Source organism: Myotis daubentonii, chromosome 8 (genome assembly GCF_963259705.1).
Source record: "Myotis daubentonii chromosome 8, mMyoDau2.1, whole genome shotgun sequence".
NCBI classification, from domain to species: Eukaryota; Metazoa; Chordata; class Mammalia; order Chiroptera; family Vespertilionidae; genus Myotis; species Myotis daubentonii.
In genome coordinates, this window is record NC_081847.1 from 95,116,399 (window position 1) to 95,137,852 (window position 21,454).

General features: G+C 53.5%; 1 protein-coding gene across 2 annotated transcripts in view; it reads right to left on the bottom strand.

Annotated features, from left to right (window-relative positions):
- Window positions 1-21,454, bottom strand: part of OSBPL1A (oxysterol binding protein like 1A) — a 117,705-nt gene that overhangs the window by 87,190 nt on the left and 9,061 nt on the right. The window contains exons 3-13 of one of the 2 annotated variants that reach the window (XM_059707449.1): window positions 14,870-14,955; window positions 13,380-13,454; window positions 9,970-10,081; window positions 8,740-8,825; window positions 7,689-7,833; window positions 5,133-5,194; window positions 4,988-5,032; window positions 4,170-4,243; window positions 3,993-4,056; window positions 3,029-3,127; window positions 2,177-2,302 (exon numbers count right to left, since the gene is read on the bottom strand). In XM_059707449.1, the coding sequence (XP_059563432.1) occupies window positions 2,177-2,302; window positions 3,029-3,127; window positions 3,993-4,056; window positions 4,170-4,243; window positions 4,988-5,032; window positions 5,133-5,194; window positions 7,689-7,833; window positions 8,740-8,825; window positions 9,970-10,081; window positions 13,380-13,454; window positions 14,870-14,955 (974 nt within the window). The remainder of the gene's footprint in view (window positions 1-2,176; window positions 2,303-3,028; window positions 3,128-3,992; window positions 4,057-4,169; window positions 4,244-4,987; window positions 5,033-5,132; window positions 5,195-7,688; window positions 7,834-8,739; window positions 8,826-9,969; window positions 10,082-13,379; window positions 13,455-14,869; window positions 14,956-21,454) is intronic. The other variant, XM_059707448.1, reaches the window with a different exon arrangement.

Here is a 21,454-nt window from a genome sequence, read left to right on the forward strand (position 1 = left end):
ACTAAAGAGAAAAAATGAACAAATGGGACTACATCAAAATAAAAAGCTTCTGCACAGCAAAAGAAACCATCAACAAAACAACGAGAAAACCCACTGTGTGGGAAAACATATTTGCCAATGTCATATCTGATAAGGGCCTAACCTCCAAAATTTATAGGGAACGCATACAACTTAACAAAATGAAGATAAACAATCCAATCAAAAAATGGGCAAAGGACCTAAATAGACACCTTTCAAAAGAGGACATTCAGAAAGCCAAGAGACATATGAAAACATGCTCAAAGTCACTAATCATCCGAGAGATGCAAATCAAAACAACAATGAGGTACCATCTCACACCTGTCAGACTGGCTATCATCAACAAATCAACAAACGACAAGTGCTGGAGAGGATGTGGAGAAAAAGGAACACTTGTGCACTGCTGGTGGGAATGCAGACTGGTGCAGCCACTATGGCAGACAGTATGGAGTTTCCTCAAAAAACTGAAAATGGAACTCCCATTTGACCCTGTGATCCCACTTCTAGGAATATATCCCAAGAAACCAGAAACACCAATCAGAAAGGATATATGCACCCCTATGTTCATAGCAGCACAATTCACCATAGCTAAGATCTGGAAACAGCCTAAGTGCCCATCAGTAGATGAATGGATTAGAAAACTGTGGTACATCTACACGATGGAATACTATGCTGCTCTAAAAAGGAAGGAACTCTTACCATTTGCAACAGCATGGATGGAACTGGAGAGCATTATGCTAAGTGAAATAAGCCAGTCAATGAAGGAAAAATACCACATGATCTCACTCATTCGTGGATAATAGAGACCATTATAAACTTTTGAACAATAATAGATACAGAGGCAGAGCTGCCTCAAACAGATTGTCAAACTGCAGCTGGAAGGCCGGGGAGGGTTGGGGTTGAGGGGCAGGAGGTAGGGGGTAAGAGATCAACCAAAGGACTTGTATGCATGCATATAAGCATAACCAATGGACATAGGACACTGGGGGATAGGGGAGGCTAGGGGACTGTCTAGGGCGGGGGGGGGGGAACTGGACACATATGTAATACCCTTTGTAATACTTTAAGCAAAAAAAAAAAAAGTACTAGGAACTTTAATTGTTTAATTGTTCAATTGTTTTTCTAAATAAAAATGTTATAATTATTGAAAACAACACCTAAAGTGCATGACGATGATAAAAATAATGTGCAGTTTGCCCAAAAACGTGCAGTCCCTGGCGTATGTCTCAGAGATTTCTATGCGATATGCAGTGTGTTAAGAGAACGCCTGAGGAGTCAGCAAACAATCTCATTCAAGCTGGTGATTTAGAAACACTCATTTCCTGCAAGTATTTCACTTCCTTTTTAAAAAGGATTACAGCCCTAACTGGTGTGGCTCAGTGGATAGTGTCGGTCTGCGGACCATAGGGTCCCGGGTTCGGTGGCGGTCAAGGGCACATGCCCTGGTTGTGGGCTCGATCCCCAGTAGGGTGTGTGCAGGAGGCAGCCGATCAATGATTCTCTCTCATTGATGTTTCTATCTCTCTCCCCCTTCCTCTCTGAAATCAATAAATACATATATAAAACAGATTTAGTGGGCAAATTCATAATCTCTGACACAATTATTTGGACTGAGATGCATGTTCCTCTCTTAGTTATAATTCTTCCGACCCAATTCTCACTTAAAAGGTAGAGCCAAGAACAAAATACCCTTCATGTCCATGACGACACGCAGGCTGCGGTTTCTGCCGGGATGAGGCATTGCTGTCCCGTCCGACGCGGCTCGCACTCTGCCTGACGCTCTCCCCTGACCCACAGGGCACAGACCGCGGGCTCCGTCCGCCTGGGACGCGGGCCAGCAGGGCGTCGCTGTGGCTGCACTGTCTAACTCTGCCAGTGCAGTGGTCACGAAGGGCAGGGAGGCAGGCGCCCCCGGCTGGCAGCCGTCCTCCAGCGGAGGAACAACCTGCACAATGCACAGGTTAACAAGCCGGGCGCGTGTGGTCACCCGAGAGCACAGAGCCACGGTGGACAGCGGCTCCATAACGCACAGCATCGCCGACTATTCCTGGACAAAGAGCAACGCTATGTCCACGGCCAGGACTCACACTGAAGACGCTCCGTTCCTGGTGAACCTGATTGAGAGGAGCCGTAGAGGCAGGTGAGCCTCCGTACTTACCGCCAAGGACTCCTGCAGGTCCCCAGCAGAGCCTGCCTCCTCCTCCTCCTCCTCGTCCGGCACCTGGTCCTGGGAGCAGTAGTGCGTGCTGTAGGCCGCGTGCTCCTCGATCGCCTGCAGCCAGTCCTGAGGAGCCCAAACAGTTAAATTAAAGGGACATGTGCCGGCCGGTGTGGCTCCGTGGGTGAGCATCAATCTATGAACCAGGGGGTCACGGTTCGATTCCCGGTCAGGGCACAGGCCCGGGTTGTGGGCTCGATCCCCAGTGGGGGTGTGCAGGAGGCAGCCGATCCATGGTTCTCGCTCATCATGGATGTTTCTCTCTGTCCCTCTCCCTCCCTCCCTCTCTGAGATAAAAGTATATTTTTTTTAAAAAGATCACGGCATCTCCATTGAAGCGACCGCACTATGAATTCCTGTCACCTGAACCCTAACCTCTTGCTGCTGCTATTGTTCAATTTACCAAAAAGCAGCCCTGCGTCCCCACGGCGTGAACCAGAGCAGCTGGGCGGCCGCTCTGCCCTTGGCCGTGACCTTGGAGAGCAGGGAGGAGGCAACGCCTCACGGCCTTCAGCTTCCTCACCTACAAAGTCGGGGCAAGCGACGCACCTCAGGTCGTCTCCCAACCACGGGAGGCTGTGCGTCCACAGAACCAAGACGAGGAATGTTAAGAACAGAAACACCTGCAGGTCCATGCGGGCGGAGCACCGACTCGCCAGCCAAACCCCAGAAGCTGCCATCACCCCCCCATTAAAAAGGTGCGACCAGCGAGGCTGGGGGTCGCTATGGGGCTCCCATGCTGGTCTCTAGTCGCCCTGAAGGTTTCAGGAGACCCATGAACCCACAAATCACCTCTCTTGCCTGCGGAGGGCTGTTCTGAGGGACCTTGAAGCCATGAACAGTGTCGTCAAAGCATTTAACGGAGAAGAGGCAGCTGTCACTGGGCTTGACCTTGGAGACAAGAAGGCAGTGAGACACCACCACACGCGCACATAACAGAAGCTCCACAGCAACCCGCGACCTATGACCCAGGAGGTCAGGGTTCGACTCCCGGTCAGGGCACGTGCCCAGGTTTCGGGCTCGGTCCCAGTGGGGGGTGTGCAGGAGGTACCCGATCAATGATTCTCTCATCACTGAAGTTTCTCTCTCTCTCTCCCTCTCCCATCCTCTCTGAAATCAATAAAAATATATTTAAAAAATAAGAAAGAGAGAGAGAGGGAGAGAGAAGTGCTGATGTTGAGTGGGCAGGCCCTGCGGCAGCTGACACCTGAGGACACCTGGTGGGGACCCCAGGGACTGCGTCCAGGCTCAGGCTCTGACCGCCTCCCCGCGGAGAAGCTGCTGTCTCCTGAGCTCAGAGCCCAAGCTTCCTGCTCTGACAGGGCCTTATCAGCACCAGGAAACCTCCCGCCCCATTGTCCTCCTTTACCCATGCACAGACACACGTGCACATGCATGCACACGTGACCACACACACACACAGCACGGGCAGAAGTAGCCTACAGTTGTGAGTACCCCGAACAGCTCGATCTTAAATCTTACTCACTCACTGGCTTGTTTCCCCTGAACAACTGTAACCAGCTCTGCCCCGCCCGCTCCACGCACGTGCATTCCTTACACACGTTCCCGGATCACTCATCTCTCGTCCCGCAATATGAGGATCAACCAAAGCTGGTCCGTTTAGAGAGGAGACTCCCCCTCCTCGGCCCCAGCACGTCCCCCCCCCCCCCCGGATCTGCCGGGGCAGCTTATACACGAGGCCGGGCCATCGCCTGCAGAACCAGCTCCGCGTGTGAGCAAAGACGTGTCGTCCTACCGTGCACACGGCTTGCGTGAGGTGTTTGCACCCCTGGCGGTAAATCTTACGGGCGGCGTCGGGCCTTCAAAATAAACATTAAATTTTCACGGTAAAAGGAGAAGAGATAAGTGAAAAGGTTCAACCTTCCCAAACGGGCATGCGACAATTTAACAAGAGTAACGACCGGACACTCACTGCTTCCGATACCAGGACAGGACGCCGTGCTCCAGCACCACCCAGAACAGCCTCCAGCCGAAAAACCGCGAGCTCTAAGGGAGAGCAAGGGACCCGCTGACCCCGCGGCGCAAACACTGGCTGCGCGTGGCTGGGTCAGGAGGGTCCCCGTCTGTGAAAGAGGCGTGCGGTGAGCACCCCAACATGCTCCCGCCTGGGCGCACCCCTCAGGGCAACAGAGGGGAGACATCCACACCCATGGATCCACGCCCACAGCTCTGTTCCCACAGGACTGCTCTGGGACATTTACACGAATTACCAGCGGTGGGCTAGCAAGGCCCTTCCTCAACGTCCTGAACTTCTAGACAGAGGGAATCATCCTGAATGTGTGTCACACGGGAGCACACACGCACGCAAACACGGAGGCAGTGCGGGCGGCCGAGCACACCACAGCCCTCACCCAGCGCCGTCCCCAAACCACGGAGCTCAGACGCCAGGAACGTCTGGCCCCAGAGGCCTCGTAGGTGCTCTGACAATGCGGGGCTTAACTTCTTCCCGTGTCCTCTGGTTCATGGTTCGTAACAAACAGTGATTCTGTGAGTCTGCGATCACGGAAGAAAGACTGCTCCCCTCTCCCCATCCCCGCTCCGACACGTGGCCACCGGACAGGGCGAGACCACGGACACAGGGCAGCAGCCGCCCCACGCGTCGCCGAGTGCTGCCAGCAGGACACAGGGCTGCGTGAGAGGCGGGACGACCACCTCAGAAATGACCGGAAACGTTTCACGAACACAGACCCCGAGCCTCCCTTCCAGGTTACGGTGAAAGTGCCCACCCACCTTCCAGAGGGGACCTTCAAACCGCCTCAGCGCTCGGTACAGGGCCTGCGGGAAAGGAGTCTCGTTAAATGTACTTCAAACGCTCAGGGACACGCACGCCCCGCCCGAGCCTGTGCCCGCCGTGTCCCCGCGACCCTGCGCCCACCGTGTTCCCGGAGAGGAGCTGCTTCACCTCGGTGCCCTGGGCCAGGTGCAGCGGCTTCTGATCTGTGAAAAGCAAGGATGGCCCTGTGACTGCAGCACGGGCCTGGCTCCGCTTCCCCCACCGCCCCCTCCGCCCCCTTTCCTCCCCATGCCCCTGAGCGGCCAGCTCCTCAGGGCCTCCTTTCCACGCCATGTCTGCAGACAGAGTAGCCAGGACGCTGTGCAAGCGCTGTGCCCTGCAGGCTCTCCTGCCCTTCCGGTCACTCCCTCAAGCGCTGTGCCCTGCACTCCCTCAGCTGCTGAGGGGCACGATGATACCAGCTCTCCCCTGGCTCAGGAGGTCAGATCCACTCCCTCCCCTTCCCCAGCTTCCACAGGCCGCTGACAGGCACCCGTGACGTGATGCGTGGCCCTCCCTCCTGCGGGGGCATCGCCCCAGCCTGTGCCCCATCTGTGCACTCTCTCCTGACGCTGGTCCTCCTGCCACCTCCCTAGAAGAGCCATGTGAACCCATGGGGCACCTGGGCAACAGCCTTTCCCCGTGCAGGTCCCCTAACCTCCCATCTCTGGGGGCCAGGACCCCATCCGTCCCCACAGCCACCAGCTGCCCCCAGAACTCAGGGCGAGGGCCCCAGCTGAGGGGCCAAGGAGAGGGCAGTGGAGAGAGGAGCCAGCGAGATACTGTGGGAACGCCGCCCTCCGCGTGCAGGCGCTGGGCTTTGGCAAACGACAAGAACAGAATCTGCGTGTCACGGTGACTAGTGAGCAGGACCCCGTGCAGGTGCAGGATGCTGCGAGGAAGCCACCTGGGACCTGGGGGAGATCTAACCGCTGGAGAAACAAAAGCTGCATGTTAACCATTTAAACACACACAGCGCATCAGACGGAGACGCCGTGAGGAAGGCGACACAGCCCACAGGTAACTGCTTCACCTGCAGGATGGTGTCTTACGAAGCAAGCCGCCCCTGGCTCTGGGGAAGCCGGCTGGGGGCAGGGACGTGTCTGCACGTTCTGGCATCTCCAAGGTGCTCTCTTCCTCTAACGCAGCTGGAGGCCCTGCCAGGGGCGTTTCCCGTCCTCCGTTGCTTTATGAGGCAGATAACACCCCAACCACAGACAGGCTGCGACCACGCAGGCCTCCAGGTACAAACACCTTGAGCTAATACCACCCCTGGGGGGTGTTGGGCAATGTTTTTGTATAAATATCTCCTAATGAGAGTCCCTGATGCACCAACTAATACTTGAGGCCAGGGACTTAGCAGAGAACATGACAATGTGGGTGGGAATCATGGAAAAGGAAGAAGACAGTAAGTAAACAGACAGGAAACAGAGCAGAGGATAAAGCATGCTATGCCCATGTGTTACGTGGGTGAGTGACGGATACCAGCTCAGCCTGGAGACTGGGGGTGTTTACATGGAAAGGACGTGGTCAGAGTGGTGGGGGGGCAGCTGCGGCAGAGGCCTGGGCAGGAGCTGAGGGGGCAGGAGCTGGGGGGGCAGGAGCTGGGGGGGCAGGAGCTGGGGGGGCAGGAGCTGAGAGGGCAGGAGCTGGGGGGGCAGGAGCTGAGGGGGGTGGGGGGGGTTGTGGGGGCGTCCAGGGGCTGTGCAGGCAGGCAGACCTCTGTGAGCCACTGCCAGGAGCCTGAGTTTGTTCTAAAAGGATGCAAAGCCCCTGAAGGGTTTCCCATCGAAGGGTAACATGATCTGACTTACTTAAAACCCTGCAAATGGTTAAAAACAAACACCTTTGTAAGAATAACGGGGAACTGAGCTCTGGCCGTTCCGAATACGGTGGTGCTGCCCCGGCTGTGAACAGCTCTGTCCGGATGTCACTCACACCCATTCCCTCCCCCGCGGAAGGTGTATCGCTCCCAGAGCCGTGGGGCTGTCCCTGGTCGTGGATCTGAGAAGGAGCACTTCTCTTTCCTAAATATAAGACGCGTCTGAAGAAACCACCTGCCGGGGAGGGATCACTACTGGCAGTTCCTGGAGAGGATGCTGTGTGTCAGTTAATGACACGTCTATCGTGAAGCCGTGACAATGTCTGTAATAAACTTTCTAACCACACGGTGGGTCGTGGCTGGAACATGGGCAAGAGAAAACCGAGAGTGACGGTCACACAGCCGAAGGCATCCAGGGGACGCCGCAGGCACCGGAGAAGCGGGCGGCAGTGATGGCGGAGGGCAGCCCAGGATCCAGGTGAATGTCAGAGGTCGCGTCACAGAACTGCCCACGGGGAAAGCCGGGCTGACCGTGGGTTCTTGAGGGAAAAGCCGCTCACACTGTTAATGGGAAGTGAACCATCCACTGGGTTTCCAGCTCACTCGGAGGAGACGTCACGGGAGAAGGCCCGCCGCTCCGCGCTTTTGTCTGAGACGTGGCTCCTCCGGGCAGAGGGCAGTGGGGTTTCGCTCACAGAATCCTGCCCTCACACCAACCACCGGCCAGGGAGCTGCATGCCCAGGGCAGAGCCCTCGATGCCCGAAGGGCCAGCGCACAGTCAGACTCCCACAGAACACTGACCCCCGGACAGCCGCCCTGCCCAGTGCCCGCTCACCGTTCCTGTTCCGCAGGCTGGGGTCGGCTCCACTCTTCAGCAGGGCCAGCACGCAGGGCCCCCGGGCCCGGTAGGCCGCGCAGTGCAGGGGCGTGTTCCCCAACTGGTCCGCGCAGTTGACGTCGGGGGGGTTGGGGCTGTTGAGCTGCCAAGGGAGAGACATGCAGAAGCAGGTGTCAGAGGCAGACCTCTCCCAGAAGCACCGGCAGGTGTGAGTGTCGGGCGAAGCCGCAGACCACACGCCTGGCTCCCAGCGGCTCCTGGCACCGGGCTCCCAGCGGCTGCGGCTCCCTAAACCAGCCACCGTGTCACCGCCGGGCTGTCCTCCAGGGGCCATGAAAGCCCAGGCCCCCACTCCGACAGGAGAGCTGTCCGTCTGTCCCAACACGATACAAATATCCCAAAACACTGTCCCCCCTTCGCAGGGTTCCTTCTAGACGTTGGGCAGACCCTCCAGAAACGGCCGTCAAAGTGAGAGCCCGATGCCTGCGTAGTGTAGGGCCTGCACCAGGCTGCACCCTCAACCGCCTCACGTTCAGTTCTTGCTTGGAAACCCCGGCTCCCAGCCCAGCAGGTTTCAGGAGGGTGGGGAGCATGTCAGGAATTCAGAGGAAACACAGCATTGCACACGTAGCCTCAGTAAACGACAGACATGTGTTCTGTTATGATGAACTTGAGTATTATGGCCCCACGATGCCACTAAGTTATAAAGTTAACATTAAGGAAACGTGTGTCTTCAAGGGCAGAATCTATATATAAAAGCCTAAGCGACCGAATGACTGGGCCACCGAACGACCAGTCGCTATGACACGCACTGACCACCGTGGGGCAGATGCTCAACACAGGAGCTGCCCCCTGGTGGTCAGTGCGCTCCCACAGCCAACCTCCCGCGGCCCTTCCCCCTGGCCAGCCCAATTGGCCCCAATCTGGACTAGGTGAGACGGCCCCAACCAGCCCCAATCACTGGCCAGGCCGAGGGACCCCACCCATGCATGAATTTGTGCACTGGGCCTCCTGTAAAGAAATAATGCCTTTTTTTAAATTTTTTTACCAGAGCTATAAGATCTGCTGTTTTTCCTTCTCTTGCTGCTTCTAAAAGTAATTCTTCAAGCTTTCTTTGCTGAGTTCTTTCTACAGCTGCAAAAGGAAAAATATATATATTCCTCAGTCAGAATAGCAGCAGCAATTTCATCACAGATGGACAGAGAACACAGGGCTGTCTGAGAAAGGCACGAGGGCTCTGGGCTGTGACTCAAACACAGGCAGACGCACTGCTGTCCTCATCGCCTCGCATGTCAGATCCTGATGTCACCTTCCTTCACATTCATAGGAACTTGTCTTCAATTCCGAGGTCTTTCGTCTGTTACTCACCACAGCACCCATCACCGATGGTTGTGAAGCATTGTCTTAGCTGAAACACACTACATAGCTAACTTGGAAAGGTAGACACGTGGGGAGAGGGGTCCATGCCTCCAAAACCTTCAATGTGAACAGCAATAAGAAATAGCACTGGTGGAAATGTACCAACCCTGAGTGTATTTAGATTTATATACACCTACATACTTCCACATAAGAATACAAATCTACTTCTCTTTTAAAAATATATTTTTATTGACTTCAGAGAGGGAGAGGGAGATAGAAACATCAATGATGAGAAAGAATCATTGATCGGCCGCCTCCTGCACGCCCCACACTGGGGATTGAGCCTCAACCTGGGCCTGTGCCCTCACCAGGAATCGAACCGTGACCTCCTGGTTCATAGGCTGATGCTCAACCACTGAGCCACACCGGCTGGTCTGGAGAAGCAGATTCTTAAACTCGCCACGATGTGGCATCAAGGTCACAGTTGAAAGCTCTGAGGAAACTCGTAGAGATAATTCTGTGTCTAGTCAGTGACTCCCTGATCACACCCCCTGGAGCACAGGCTCGGTGCCCTAGTTGGTCATGTTAGAAGCAACGTCTGCTCCTGCTCGGAACCTTGACTACGATGAGAGAAAACGCTACTCATGTGAGGTTACCGTCTAGACCAGCCGTGGGCAAACTACGGCCCGCGGGCCGGATCCGACCCGTTTGAAATGAACAAAACTAAAAAAAAAAAAAGACCGTACCCTTTTATGTAATGATGTTTACTTTGAATTTCTATTAGTTCACACAAACACTCCATCCATGCTTTTGTTCCGGCCTCCGGTCCAGTTTAAGAACCCGTCGTGGCCCTCGAGTCAGACAGTTTGCCCGCCCTGGGCCGGACATTAAATGTTAGGGTAAGGTCGGTGACATCTACCTTCGAGCATGTTTCTGATTTCTCTGTCATGAGTGACTTCTTTGGCTCTCTGTCCACTCCCATTAACAACAGTAGGGTCGGCGTTATATTCTAAAAGAAGCATTACCAACTCCTAAAAGAAAAAATATTTTTAGCTATTATTAAATCAAGACTTTGCTGTATAACAGCCCTTTTACAAAGTACTAATTACTACTGAGTTTCTACAATAGAGAAAAGCACTGCGTAGGAATTTTTGTAACAGACTTTTCTACAGTAACTGAATACTAAGTAACTACAATACATTGAATACTAGAATTCAACTAATTGTAGTCATAATTAATGACTGCCTAAACAACTGTCAATCCACCATGAACAAAGACAACTTCTAGCTTCTATAATTAATTTTTAGTGAGTTATCTTTTTTAACCAAGTTGATTTCATGCAAACTATGTTAACAAGATATTATTTGAATTATAGCAGACAGATCCATTTAACATTCTTCTTCCAAAGCCTGTTGACAAAAGTAATTTCCCCAACACACAGAGATTTTTAAAATCACGTTTGCTGTTTATAAGACACAGAACATTACTGTCGGAGTGGCAGCGGCTGCTGGGATACACCACTAGGGAAGCAGGGTTTACAATGAAGCGAAGGATTTCCTAAAGTCAGAAAAAAGTGACGTAACTCCTATTTACTCCAAGTGGCTACCTGTCCTTGTAGGGATTTCAAATGCTCTGGTATTGCCATGTGCAAGGCCAGTACCACCGGCCGGCTCAGTCACAGCCCCTCACACGACAGCAGAAACGGAGAGCGTGCAGGCGGCGTGCAGGAGGACGTGGGAGACTCAGTGCTGGTTTTACGGGGTGCGCAGCCCCCGGGGGGCACAGCGGGAACACGTGCTCTGTCGTCCACACTGAGGCAGCGTGAAATACGTGCTCGATGTCAGTCTCCTGCAAAGCCCTCATGCAGGGCCTACGTTTCACTTTGCTTTGCATTGTGTTCACATTTTCCTGTTTCATTTCTTAGAAACATTAAACTAGAATCCGTGATGGCGTTCTGTGTACATTACTTAGAACCTGGAGTAAAATAACTTAAGTATCAGAATGTGGTAGGTGTGCATCCAGCTGGGGTGGCTCAGTAGTTGAGCATCATCCCATGCACCAGAGGTTGCTGGGGCATTTCCCGGTCAGGGCACAGGCCCGGGTTGTGGGTTCAATCCCCAGTGTGGGGCGTGCAGGAGGCAACCGATCCATGATTCTCTCTCTTCACTGATATTTCTCTTTCTCTCCCTTTCCCTTCCTCTCTGGAATCAATAAAAAAAAAAAATACATATTTTAAAAAATATAAATGTGGTATATCATCCATACAAAATATTATTGAGTCATAAAAACAAACTAAGTACCGATTCATGCTACAGCATGGGTGAGCTCCAACACTACAGACAGAAAGCAAGTCAGTGGAAGCCGAACCCGTGGACCAGGTGCAGCAAATGAACGCCAACAGCCCGAGGGAACTTCGTGGGGGGGACGGAATGTTCCAGGCCGGAAGGGGGGATGGCCGCACAGCCGGGTAAGTGCACCGACAGTCCCACAGCAGGCGTGTGTCATGCGTGTCCTGCAGGGCACACTACTCCTCTGTGAGGCCGGATGGGGGGATGGCCGCACAGCCGTGTAAGTGCACCGACAGTCCCACAGCAGGCGTGTGTCACGTGTGTCATGCAGGGCACACTACTCCTCTGTGAGGCCGGAAGTGAGGATGGTCGCACAGCCGGGTAAGTGCACCGACAGTCCCACAGCAGGCGTGTGTCATGTGTGTCCTGCAGGGCACACTACTCCTCTGTGAGGCCGGATGTGAGGATGGTCGCACAGCCGGGTAAGTGCACCGACAGTCCCACAGCAGGCGTGTGTCATGTGTGTCATGCAGGGCACACTACTCCTCTGTGAGGCCGGATGGGGGGATGGTCGCACAGCCGGGTAAATGCACCGACAGTCCCACAGCAGGCGTGTGTCATGTGTGTCCTGCAGGGCACACTACTCCTCTGTGAGGCCGGAAGTGAGGATGGTCGCACAGCCGGGTAAATGCACCGACAGTCCCACAGCAGGCGTGTGTCATGTGTGTCATGCAGGGCACACTACTCCTCTGTGAGGCCGGATGGGGGGATGGCCGCACAGCCGGGTAAGTGCACCGACAGTCCCACAGCAGGCGTGTGTCATGCGTGTCCTGCAGGGCACACTACTCCTCTGTGAGGCCGGATGGGGGGATGGTCGCACAGCTGTGTAAGTGCACCGACAGTCCCACAGCAGGCGTGTGTCACGTGTGTCATGCAGGGCACACTACTCCTCTGTGAGGCCGGAAGTGAGGATGGTCGCACAGCCGTGTAAGTGCACCGACAGTCCCACAGCAGGCGTGTGTCATGTGTGTCATGCAGGGCACACTACTCCTCTGTGAGGCCGGAAGTGAGGATGGTCGCACAGCCGTGTAAGTGCACCGACAGTCCCACAGCAGGCGTGTGTCATGTGTGTCATGCAGGGCACACTACTCCTCTGTGAGGCTGGATGGGGGGATGGCCGCACAGACGTGTAAATGCACCGACAGTCCCACAGCAGGCGTGTGTCATGTGTGTCATGCACGGCATACTATTCCTCTGTGAGGCCGGATGTGGGGAGGGTTGCACAGACGTGTAAATGCACCGACAATCCCCACAGCAGGTGTGTGTCACGTGTGTCATGCAGGGCACACTACTCTTCTATGAGGCTGGATGTGGGGATGGCCGCACAGACGTGTAAATGCACCGACAATCCCCACAGCAGGTGTGTGTCACGTGTGTCATACAGTGCATACTACTCTTCTATGAGGCTGGATGTGGGGATGGTCGCACAGACGTGTAAATGCACCGACAATCCCCACAGCAGGTGTGTGTCATGCGTGTCCTGCAGGGCACACTACTCCTCTGTGAGGCCGGATGGGGGGATGGCCGCACAGACGTGTAAATGCACCAACAATCCCCACAGCAGGCGTGTGTCATGCGTGTCCTGCAGGGCACACTACTCCTCTGTGAGGCCGGATGTGGGGATGGCCGCACAGACGTGTAAATGCACCGACAATCCCCACAGCAGGCGTGTGTCATGCGTGTCCTGCAGGGCACACTACTCCTCTGAAGCTGTTTAAAGGAACAGTCAGGGTCCCCCTCCCTGCAGCACACAGGAGGCTGCAGGCTCCTGGAGTGGAGGTTCATGACCTTCACACTCGACCTCACTGTCCAACGCCGACTAACAGCGTGGGACCTTCTGACCCCAAGTGCTGGCTTACACGCGTGTGCCTCTGCCCAGGGGCAATTCCTCTGGTTGTGAAAGAGAAAACACCTGCGACCGTGCTTCCAGACACTTCACTTGCGAACACGAACATGGAACACGGAACATGGAGGTCCTCACCTTTCGCCCCGTGAAGGCCGCTCGGTGAAGGGGCGTGTCGCCCATGTCGTTCAGGACGTTCACTTCTGCTCCCGCCTGGGGAACGTGGAAACATTAAACAGCGTCACAGGTCAAGAAACACACAACGTGGAAGTAATTTCTTAATGTTTCCAAATTAAAGTCTTTGAAATGTTGATCGGTTGTCACTAGTAAAAATAAGTTCATTTCAAACTAAAAGTAAATAGTAAAATTCCTGCAGGTAAAACCTAGCTGACAGGTAGAAAAATGAAAAACGACTTTTCTTTAAAAATCTACGCCCCTCCACTGAACTTCAGAAACAGCCATATTTTAAAAAGGCAAACCATCTCTGAATGAAATACCATATTTTTGCCACCAATTTAGTAAGTTTTTAGGAAGGGAAGAAGATGCCACCATTTAAATGTACACATTAATTTTAAGATGCAATCCAATTTCAGAAATATAAATATGTGAAAAATTGTTAATCACAGAATTGAGAAATTTGAAGTCTTACATTATATGATGCTCATTAAGAAATTCTGTAATTATTTTTTAACTAGAGGCCTGGTGCACGAATTTGTGCACAAGTGGGGTCCTGCCGGCCCGCCCGATTGGTGCTGATCAGGCAGCAGGGCGAAGGGGAAGTGGGAGGTTGGCCGACAGCCCTGCCCCTGATCGGGATGAGGGGGCCAACTGGGGTGAGAGGCCGAGCAGGGTGAGGGGGCCAATCGGGGGCAGTGCTAGCTAGGAGGAGGGGCCATGGGCAGTTGGCGGGCTGGCCCCACCCCTGATCGGGTTGGGGGGGCCAGTCGGGGGGCAGGGGGGCGGGCGAGGCGGAGGGGCTGTGAGCGGTAGGCCAGCTGGCCCCACGCCCTGTTCAAACTCCCGGTCGAACTCCTGGTCAAGAGGACAATTTGCATACTAGCCTTTTATTATACAGGATTACATAGCATGTGCTTTGGTTATTTTTCTTAACTGTTATGCTAAAAAACTGAAAATACACAATATCTTCATTAATTTATATGTCCACTTTCGCAATTTCAAAAAGCCAAAACTGTAAAAATTAAATGACTAAAAAAAATAGAATTTTAATAACTCAGGCTAACCTACTTCATGTATTTAGGAAAGAACAATTCGTGTTTTGTTTTGTTTTGTTAATATAGTTTGTTGATTTTTTCCAGAGAGGGATAGGGATAGAGAGAGTCAGAAACATCAATGAGAGAGAAACATCGATCAGCTGCCTCCTGCACACTCCCTACTGGGGATGTGCCCACAACCAAGGTACATGCCCTTGACCGGAATCGAACCTGGGACCCTTGAGTCCACAAGCCGACGCTCGAGCCACTGAGCCAATCCAGTTAGGGCAGCAATTCGTGTCTTGAGTGATGACTCTCGCTCTGCATAAGCCATCTGGCTCGATGCCTTCCCTAAGCCTTTCATCCTTTCCGTGCCAGTACCTACCATGTTCATAAAAAACTCAGCCATCAACATACCTTTAGCAGGGCCTGGGCCACTTGTCTATGTCCAAAGTAGCAGGCCAGGTGCAGAGGGGCCCAGCCCAGGTTAGCCTTACTTCTTCCTACAAACGGGGCAAGGAGGGCATTTTTAGGTGTAAGTTCAGTAATTCCACAGGAAACTGAGCTTGCCTGGAGCAGGCCCCTCCGCGGCCTGGCCAGGCCCTCTCTCTGGCCGCCCTGCTTGATGGGGGAGGCGGAGGCCCCGGAGGAAAGGGGAGTGAGCGGAACGGACAGATCCCAGGAGCCGGGTTCTGGCCCACGTTCCCCAGTCAGGGCCTCCTTCCTGAGGCGGAGGGGACGGAGGGTCTCAGCAGCTGTGGCCCCAAGGCCCCGGTCCTGTCACCTGGCCCAGGTGTGGGCTCCTGGCAGCCTGTGTCGTGAGAAGGGCTCTGGACGCCGGTAACGGGAGCGTGGGCCGGACAGAGTCCTTCCTGCAACGCAGGGAGAGCTGTGAGCACCGCAGACAGTGGCTGAGGGCAGTCTGACTTCTGATACCATCTCAGGTAATGAGGCTATTGGGTTCCCAGGGCCCAACCAGGTAACAGGAACCTCAATTAGAGGCAGTGACAGGGAGAGCCCAGCGTGCAGCTGAGACAGGGAGGAACCAAGCGAGTGTTGTGAAAACAGAGACTAAGTCAATTTAGCAGAGAAAGGGGGGCACAGTGCTGAGAGCTCAGACAGCGCCTAGCTCCCCAGAACCCCCACCAGCCCCCAAACCCAGCTCCCCCTCCCCCAGAGGGTCCACCGGGTTCCTCGCAGGAGCTGGTGTTTCAGTGCCCGGCTGGGCTCCTGGAGTCTAGGCTCTGAGCCAACCTCACCCCCTCCGTGCACCCAGCACAGGCCCCAGCACGCCCCAAGGGACTGCCGCGCAACCACCCTGGGACTGTCTGCCATTCACCCCACGGCCCACATTGTAGCCTCTAGAGCCGCAGGCACAGACCACACGCCACAGCCTGTGCCATGAGCACGTCTTCCCCTCGTTCTCACCTGAAGCCCAGCGGCACCTCCAGCGATGCTCCTTTACCCCAGGCCAAGCCTCCCCATTGGCGCACCCCCTGGTCCCCAGTTCACCTCCCACCACAGCATTAAAACTGTCCTCAATGTGAATGAGGAGGAACCAAGATGGCGGCATAGGTACACACCTGTACTTGCTGCCTTGCACAACCACATCAAAAATACAACTAAAAGACAAAACGGACATCATCCAGAACCACGGGAAGGCTGGCCGAGTGGAAATTCTACAACTAAAAGGAAAGAGAGAAGCGCATTGCAACGGGTAGAGGTGCAGAGGCGAGCAAGTGCAGAGGTGCAGAGGTACGGAGGCGCACGTGGAAACGGGCTGGCAACTGGGTATGCTGTTGTCTTTTCAATCAGGAGGGAGATACAAGCTCCCAATTGCTCTGAACTCCAGTTCCAGGCGAGACTCTGGGGACCCAGACTCATACAGAGAGAAACTGGACTGTCTGGCATCGGGCCGGAACCGGAACACGAGGGTGGCTTTCTCACAGAGGTGCGTGCAGTGATTGATCATTGTTCCTGCACAGGGGCCGCGGGACACAGAGACCCCGGGACCACTCCAAGGCAGAGCAGACTGGCAGCCATCGCAGTTTGCTCCGCCCTGATGATTCCCTAAGACCCCGCCCCACCCCATTTACAACCCACCCAAGCTGTGTGTAAAGGCTTTTGCATATGAATGGCCTGTTCTTTTGCAATCTAAAACCTAACAAACTGCAGCTGGGTCAAAGAGCACCAAAGCCTCCAAAAGAAGGCCTAGACAGCAGCCTGCATTGCTTCACAGCTGGGCCTCATCTGGGCACTTCCACACCCCAAACTAAGAGGAGGAATCTGCAGATTTCTCTGTAGCTCCGGCTGGGTGGCCTCAGGCAGTGGCTGACTTTGCACCTCTTTGGAGATCCAAGAGCCAGTCTACCCAGTGGTCAGAGTGAGACCATCCAGATTACAACTCTTCACATCCATAAGAGACACACACAGGGGGCAGACTCAGTGAGCACCAAAGCCCCATTGAAGCAAGTCCTGCTCCATAAGGGTGTCTCCTGCACAGCAGCTCTCCCACCATAACCACAGCTGGTCGCCACAGCCAATTGGCCTGGAGGTCAATTCCTCCCACTGACACCAACAGCAATTAAGACTTAACTACAACAAGACTGTGCACACAGCCCACAAAGGGGTGCACCAAGAGTGTCCACCTCAGGTAATTGGGGAGGCTGAGCCACTGAGCTCTATAGGACACCTAGCACACAAAGCCACTCTATCAACACAGGGAAGCAGCCAAAATGCAGAGACAAAGAAACAGGTCACAAACGAAAGAAATGGAGGAAAGCAAACTACTGGATATAGAGTTCAAAACCACGGTTATACGGTTACTCAAGAATCTTCTAGAAACCTCCGAGAAATTTAGTGAGACCCTCAAGGATATGAAAAAGGACCAATTAGAAATTAAACATACACTGACTAAAATAAAGAATAACATACAGAGATCCAACAGAAGACTAGAGGATGCCAAGAATCAAGTCAAAGATTTGAAATACGAAAGGCAAAAAACACCCATTCCAAAAAGCAAAAAGAAAAAAGAATCCAAAATATGAAGATAATGTAAGGAGCCTCTGGGACAACTTCAAGTGTACCAACATCCAAATTATAGGGGTGCCAGAAGAAGAGAGAGAGCAAGATATTGAAAACCTATTTGAAGAAATAATGACAGAAAACTTCCCCTACCTGGTGAAAGAACTAGACCTACAGGTCCAGGAAGCACAGAGAGCCCCAAACAAAAGGAATCCAAAGAGGACCACACCAAGACACATCATAATTAAAATGCCAAGGGCAAAAGACAAAGAGAGATATTAAATGCAGCAAGAGAAAGAAACTCAGTTACCTAGAAGGGAATACCCATACGACTGTCAGCTGATTTCTCAACAGAAACTTTGCAGGCCAGAAGGGAGTGGCAAGAAATATTCAAAGTGATGAATAGCAAGAACCTACAACCAAGATTACTCTACTCAGCAAAGCTATCATTCAGAATTGAAGGTCAGATAAAGAGCTTCAGAGATAGGAAAAAGCTAAGGGAGTTCATCACCACCAAACCAGTATTATATGAAATGCTGAAAGGTATCCTTTAAGAAGAGGAAGAAGAAGAAAAAGGTAAAGATACAAATTATGAACAGCAAATATACATCTATCAACAAGTGAATCTAAAAATCAAGTGAATAAAAAATCTGATGAACAGAGTAAACTGGTGAATATAATAGAACCAGGGGCATGGAAAGGAAGTGGACTGACAATTTTCAGGGGAAAAAGAGGTGTGGGGGTGAGGGAAGAGACTGGACAAAAATCGTACACCTATAGACAAGGACAGTCGGGGGAGGGGTGGTAAAGGCATAGGGTGGGGTGGGAACCGGGTGGAAGGGAGCTATGGGGGGAAAAAGAGGAACTATAATAATCTGAACAATAAATATTTATTTAGAAAAATAAAAAACTGTCCTCAATGTGTATCAACAAATGCTGTCCCCAAGCCCTGGGCTACTTGCACAGCGAGAATGGTCGGGGATCAGCCTGCACCACAGCCTCTCGTGCTGCCACAGCCCGGTGCCTTAGGGGCTCCCTCACTGCCCACACACTTCCCGGGGCGCTCTGGGGGTGCCACCTTCTCCGGTGAATCCTTCATTATTGGCATATCCAATAGCCACACCCCTAACCGTCCCACCACTGTTCAGGTGCTATTGACTTTGAAAGTGATATTTGCATTTCCAACTCTCTTCTAGACACCTCCATTCTGATGGTATAAAATACCCCACGCTGAGAAGGTGCAGAGCCGGACCTGTCGTCACACACACATACACACACGCACACGCACACACGCACATACTACCTCGTCCCCTCCACAGCTGCTTCCACAATGAATTGCCCCATTATCCACCTCACTTCTCAAGTCAGAAATGAGAATCCTCTTGCCTGCGTTCTGTCTTTCATGGGGACAGTCAAGGAGACAGTGTCAGGGGGGACAGAAAGGAGACAGTGTCATGGGGACAGTCAAGGAGACAGTGTCATGGGGGACAGAAAGGAGATAGTGTCATGGGGACAGTCAAGGAGACAGTGTCATGGGGACAGAAAGGAGACAGTGTCATGGGGACAGTCAAGGAGACAGTGTCATGGGGGACAGAAAGGAGACAGTGTCATGGGGACAGAAAGGAGACAGTGTCATGGGGGACAGAAAGGAGACAGTGTCATGGGGACAGAAAGGAGACAGTGTCATGGGGGACAGTCAAGGAGACAGTGTCATGGGGACAGAAAGGAGACAGTGTCATGGGGGACAGAAAGGAGACAGTGTCATGGGGACAGTCAAGGAGACAGTGTCATGGGGGACAGAAAGGAGACAGTGTCATGGGGACAGAAAGGAGACAGTGTCATGGGGACAGAAAGGAGACAGTGTCATGGGGACAGTCAAGGAGACAGTGTCATGGGGGACAGAAAGGAGACAGTGTCATGGGGACAGTCAAGGAGACAGTGTCATGGGGACTGTCAAGGAGACAGTGTCATCGGGGACAGAAAGGAGACAGTGTCATGGGGGACAGTCAAGGAGACAGTGTCATGGGGACAGTCAAGGAGACAGTGTCATGGGGACAGAAAGGAGACAGTGTCATGGGGACAGTTAAGGAGACAGTGTCATAGGGACAGAAAGGAGACAGTGTCATGGGGACAGTCAAGGAGACAGTGTCATAGGGACAGAAAGGAGACAGTGTCATGGGGACAGAAAGGAGACAGTGTCATGGGGGACAGAAAGGAGACAGTGTCATGGGGACAGAAAGGAGACAGTGGCATGGGGGACAGAAAGGAGACAGTGTCATGGGGGACAGAAAGGAGACAGTGGCATGGGGACAGAAAGGAGACAGTGTCATGGGGACAGAAAGGAGACAGTGTCATGGGGACAGAAAGGAGACAGTGTCATGGGGGACAGAAAGGAGACAGTGTCATGGGGACAGAAAGGAGACAGTGTCATGGGGACAGAAAGGAGACAGTGGCATGGGGGACAGAAAGGAGACAGTGGCATGGGGACAGTCAAGGAGACAGTGTCATGGGGACAGAAAGGAGACAGTGTCATGGGGACAGAAAGGAGACAGTGTCATGGGGACAGTCAAGGAGACAGTGTCATGGGGACAGAAAGGAGACAGTGTCATGGGGACAGAAAGGAGACAGTGTCATGGGGACAGTCAAGGAGACAGTGTCATGGGGACAGTCAAGGAGACAGTGTCATGGGGGACAGAAAGGAGACAGTGTCATGGGGACAGAAAGGAGACAGTGTCATGGGGACAGTCAAGGAGACAGTGTCATGGGGACAGAAAGGAGACAGTGTCATGGGGGACAGAAAGGAGACAGTGTCATGGGGACAAACAGCTTCCCAACAGACCTGAGCAGAGAGGACAGCAGTGGGCAGAACTAGGTGCCGACAGTGGGGTGTAATTCTTATTCTGCTTCTAAATGTCTTCCTGGAAACAACTCATGCATGTGAAGTGTGCTATGCCTATAAGCATATTCATTTTTACTTTATTTGCAAGAATCTCTCAGCATGAGCTACAGGCGAAATCATGGACGGGCTCTCGTACCCTGGCACCAGCTACCAGCAAAGCTGACGAAGGGGGCACCGCATTTCCAGCCTGAAGAGGTGACCCAGACCCTCAACTGCACCGAGCGCTTCCTTCTCTCGCTCTCGACTGGGCCTCCTATGCTGACTGTGTAAACGAATATGAACGCGGAGCCACTTTAAGACGGGTCGGAGCTGCATCCCAGAGGCTCTGCCTTGCACATCTCAGCCTTCAGATGATTCTCCTGTCCTTACCACTGTCCACTGTCAACCTGTTTAAGAAAGACACTGCACAGGGGAGGGCATAAGCATTACCCTACAAACCTGTGTCCCGCCGGCCCCGTGGTGCAGGCCTGGGGGGGCAGGATGGAGGGGGGAGGGGCTGCAGGCCTGGGGAGGCAGAATGGAGGGGGGAGGGGGGGCAGGCCTGGGGGGAAAGAATGGAGGGGGGAGGGGGGCAGGCACGGGGGGGGGCGGCAGGATGGAGGGGGGAAGGTGGTTCAGGCCTAGGGAGGCAGAATGGAGGGGGGAGGGGGGCAGGCCTGGGGGGGGAGCAGGATGGAGGGGGTAAAAGGGGGAAATGGGGGACATCTGTAATACTGTCAACAATAAAAATACAAATTAAAAAATAAAATAAAAGCCATTGAGACACTGACCACCTTTACGAGAGGGCGGCTCCGGGGACAGGACACGTGGGTCATGGGGGGGTTGGCTGCATGACTCCCTGGGGTGTCAGTTTAGCTCCAAGACCCAGGCTCGTGGAGCCGCCCGTGTGCGTGTGATAAACCTGGCGCTTTCCCTCACCCGTGAGCGCGGGCGCTGGGTCCCTGGCCTTCAGAGGCGCATGTCAGTGCCTTCGCAGCCCAGCCGCCCGGCTCGATTCCCAGCGCGTCAGCCCCAGGCTCTCAGGGGGTTTGTCCTGAACGAGCCCTCGCCTTCTGACGCCCCTTCCTGGGAACTCCAGC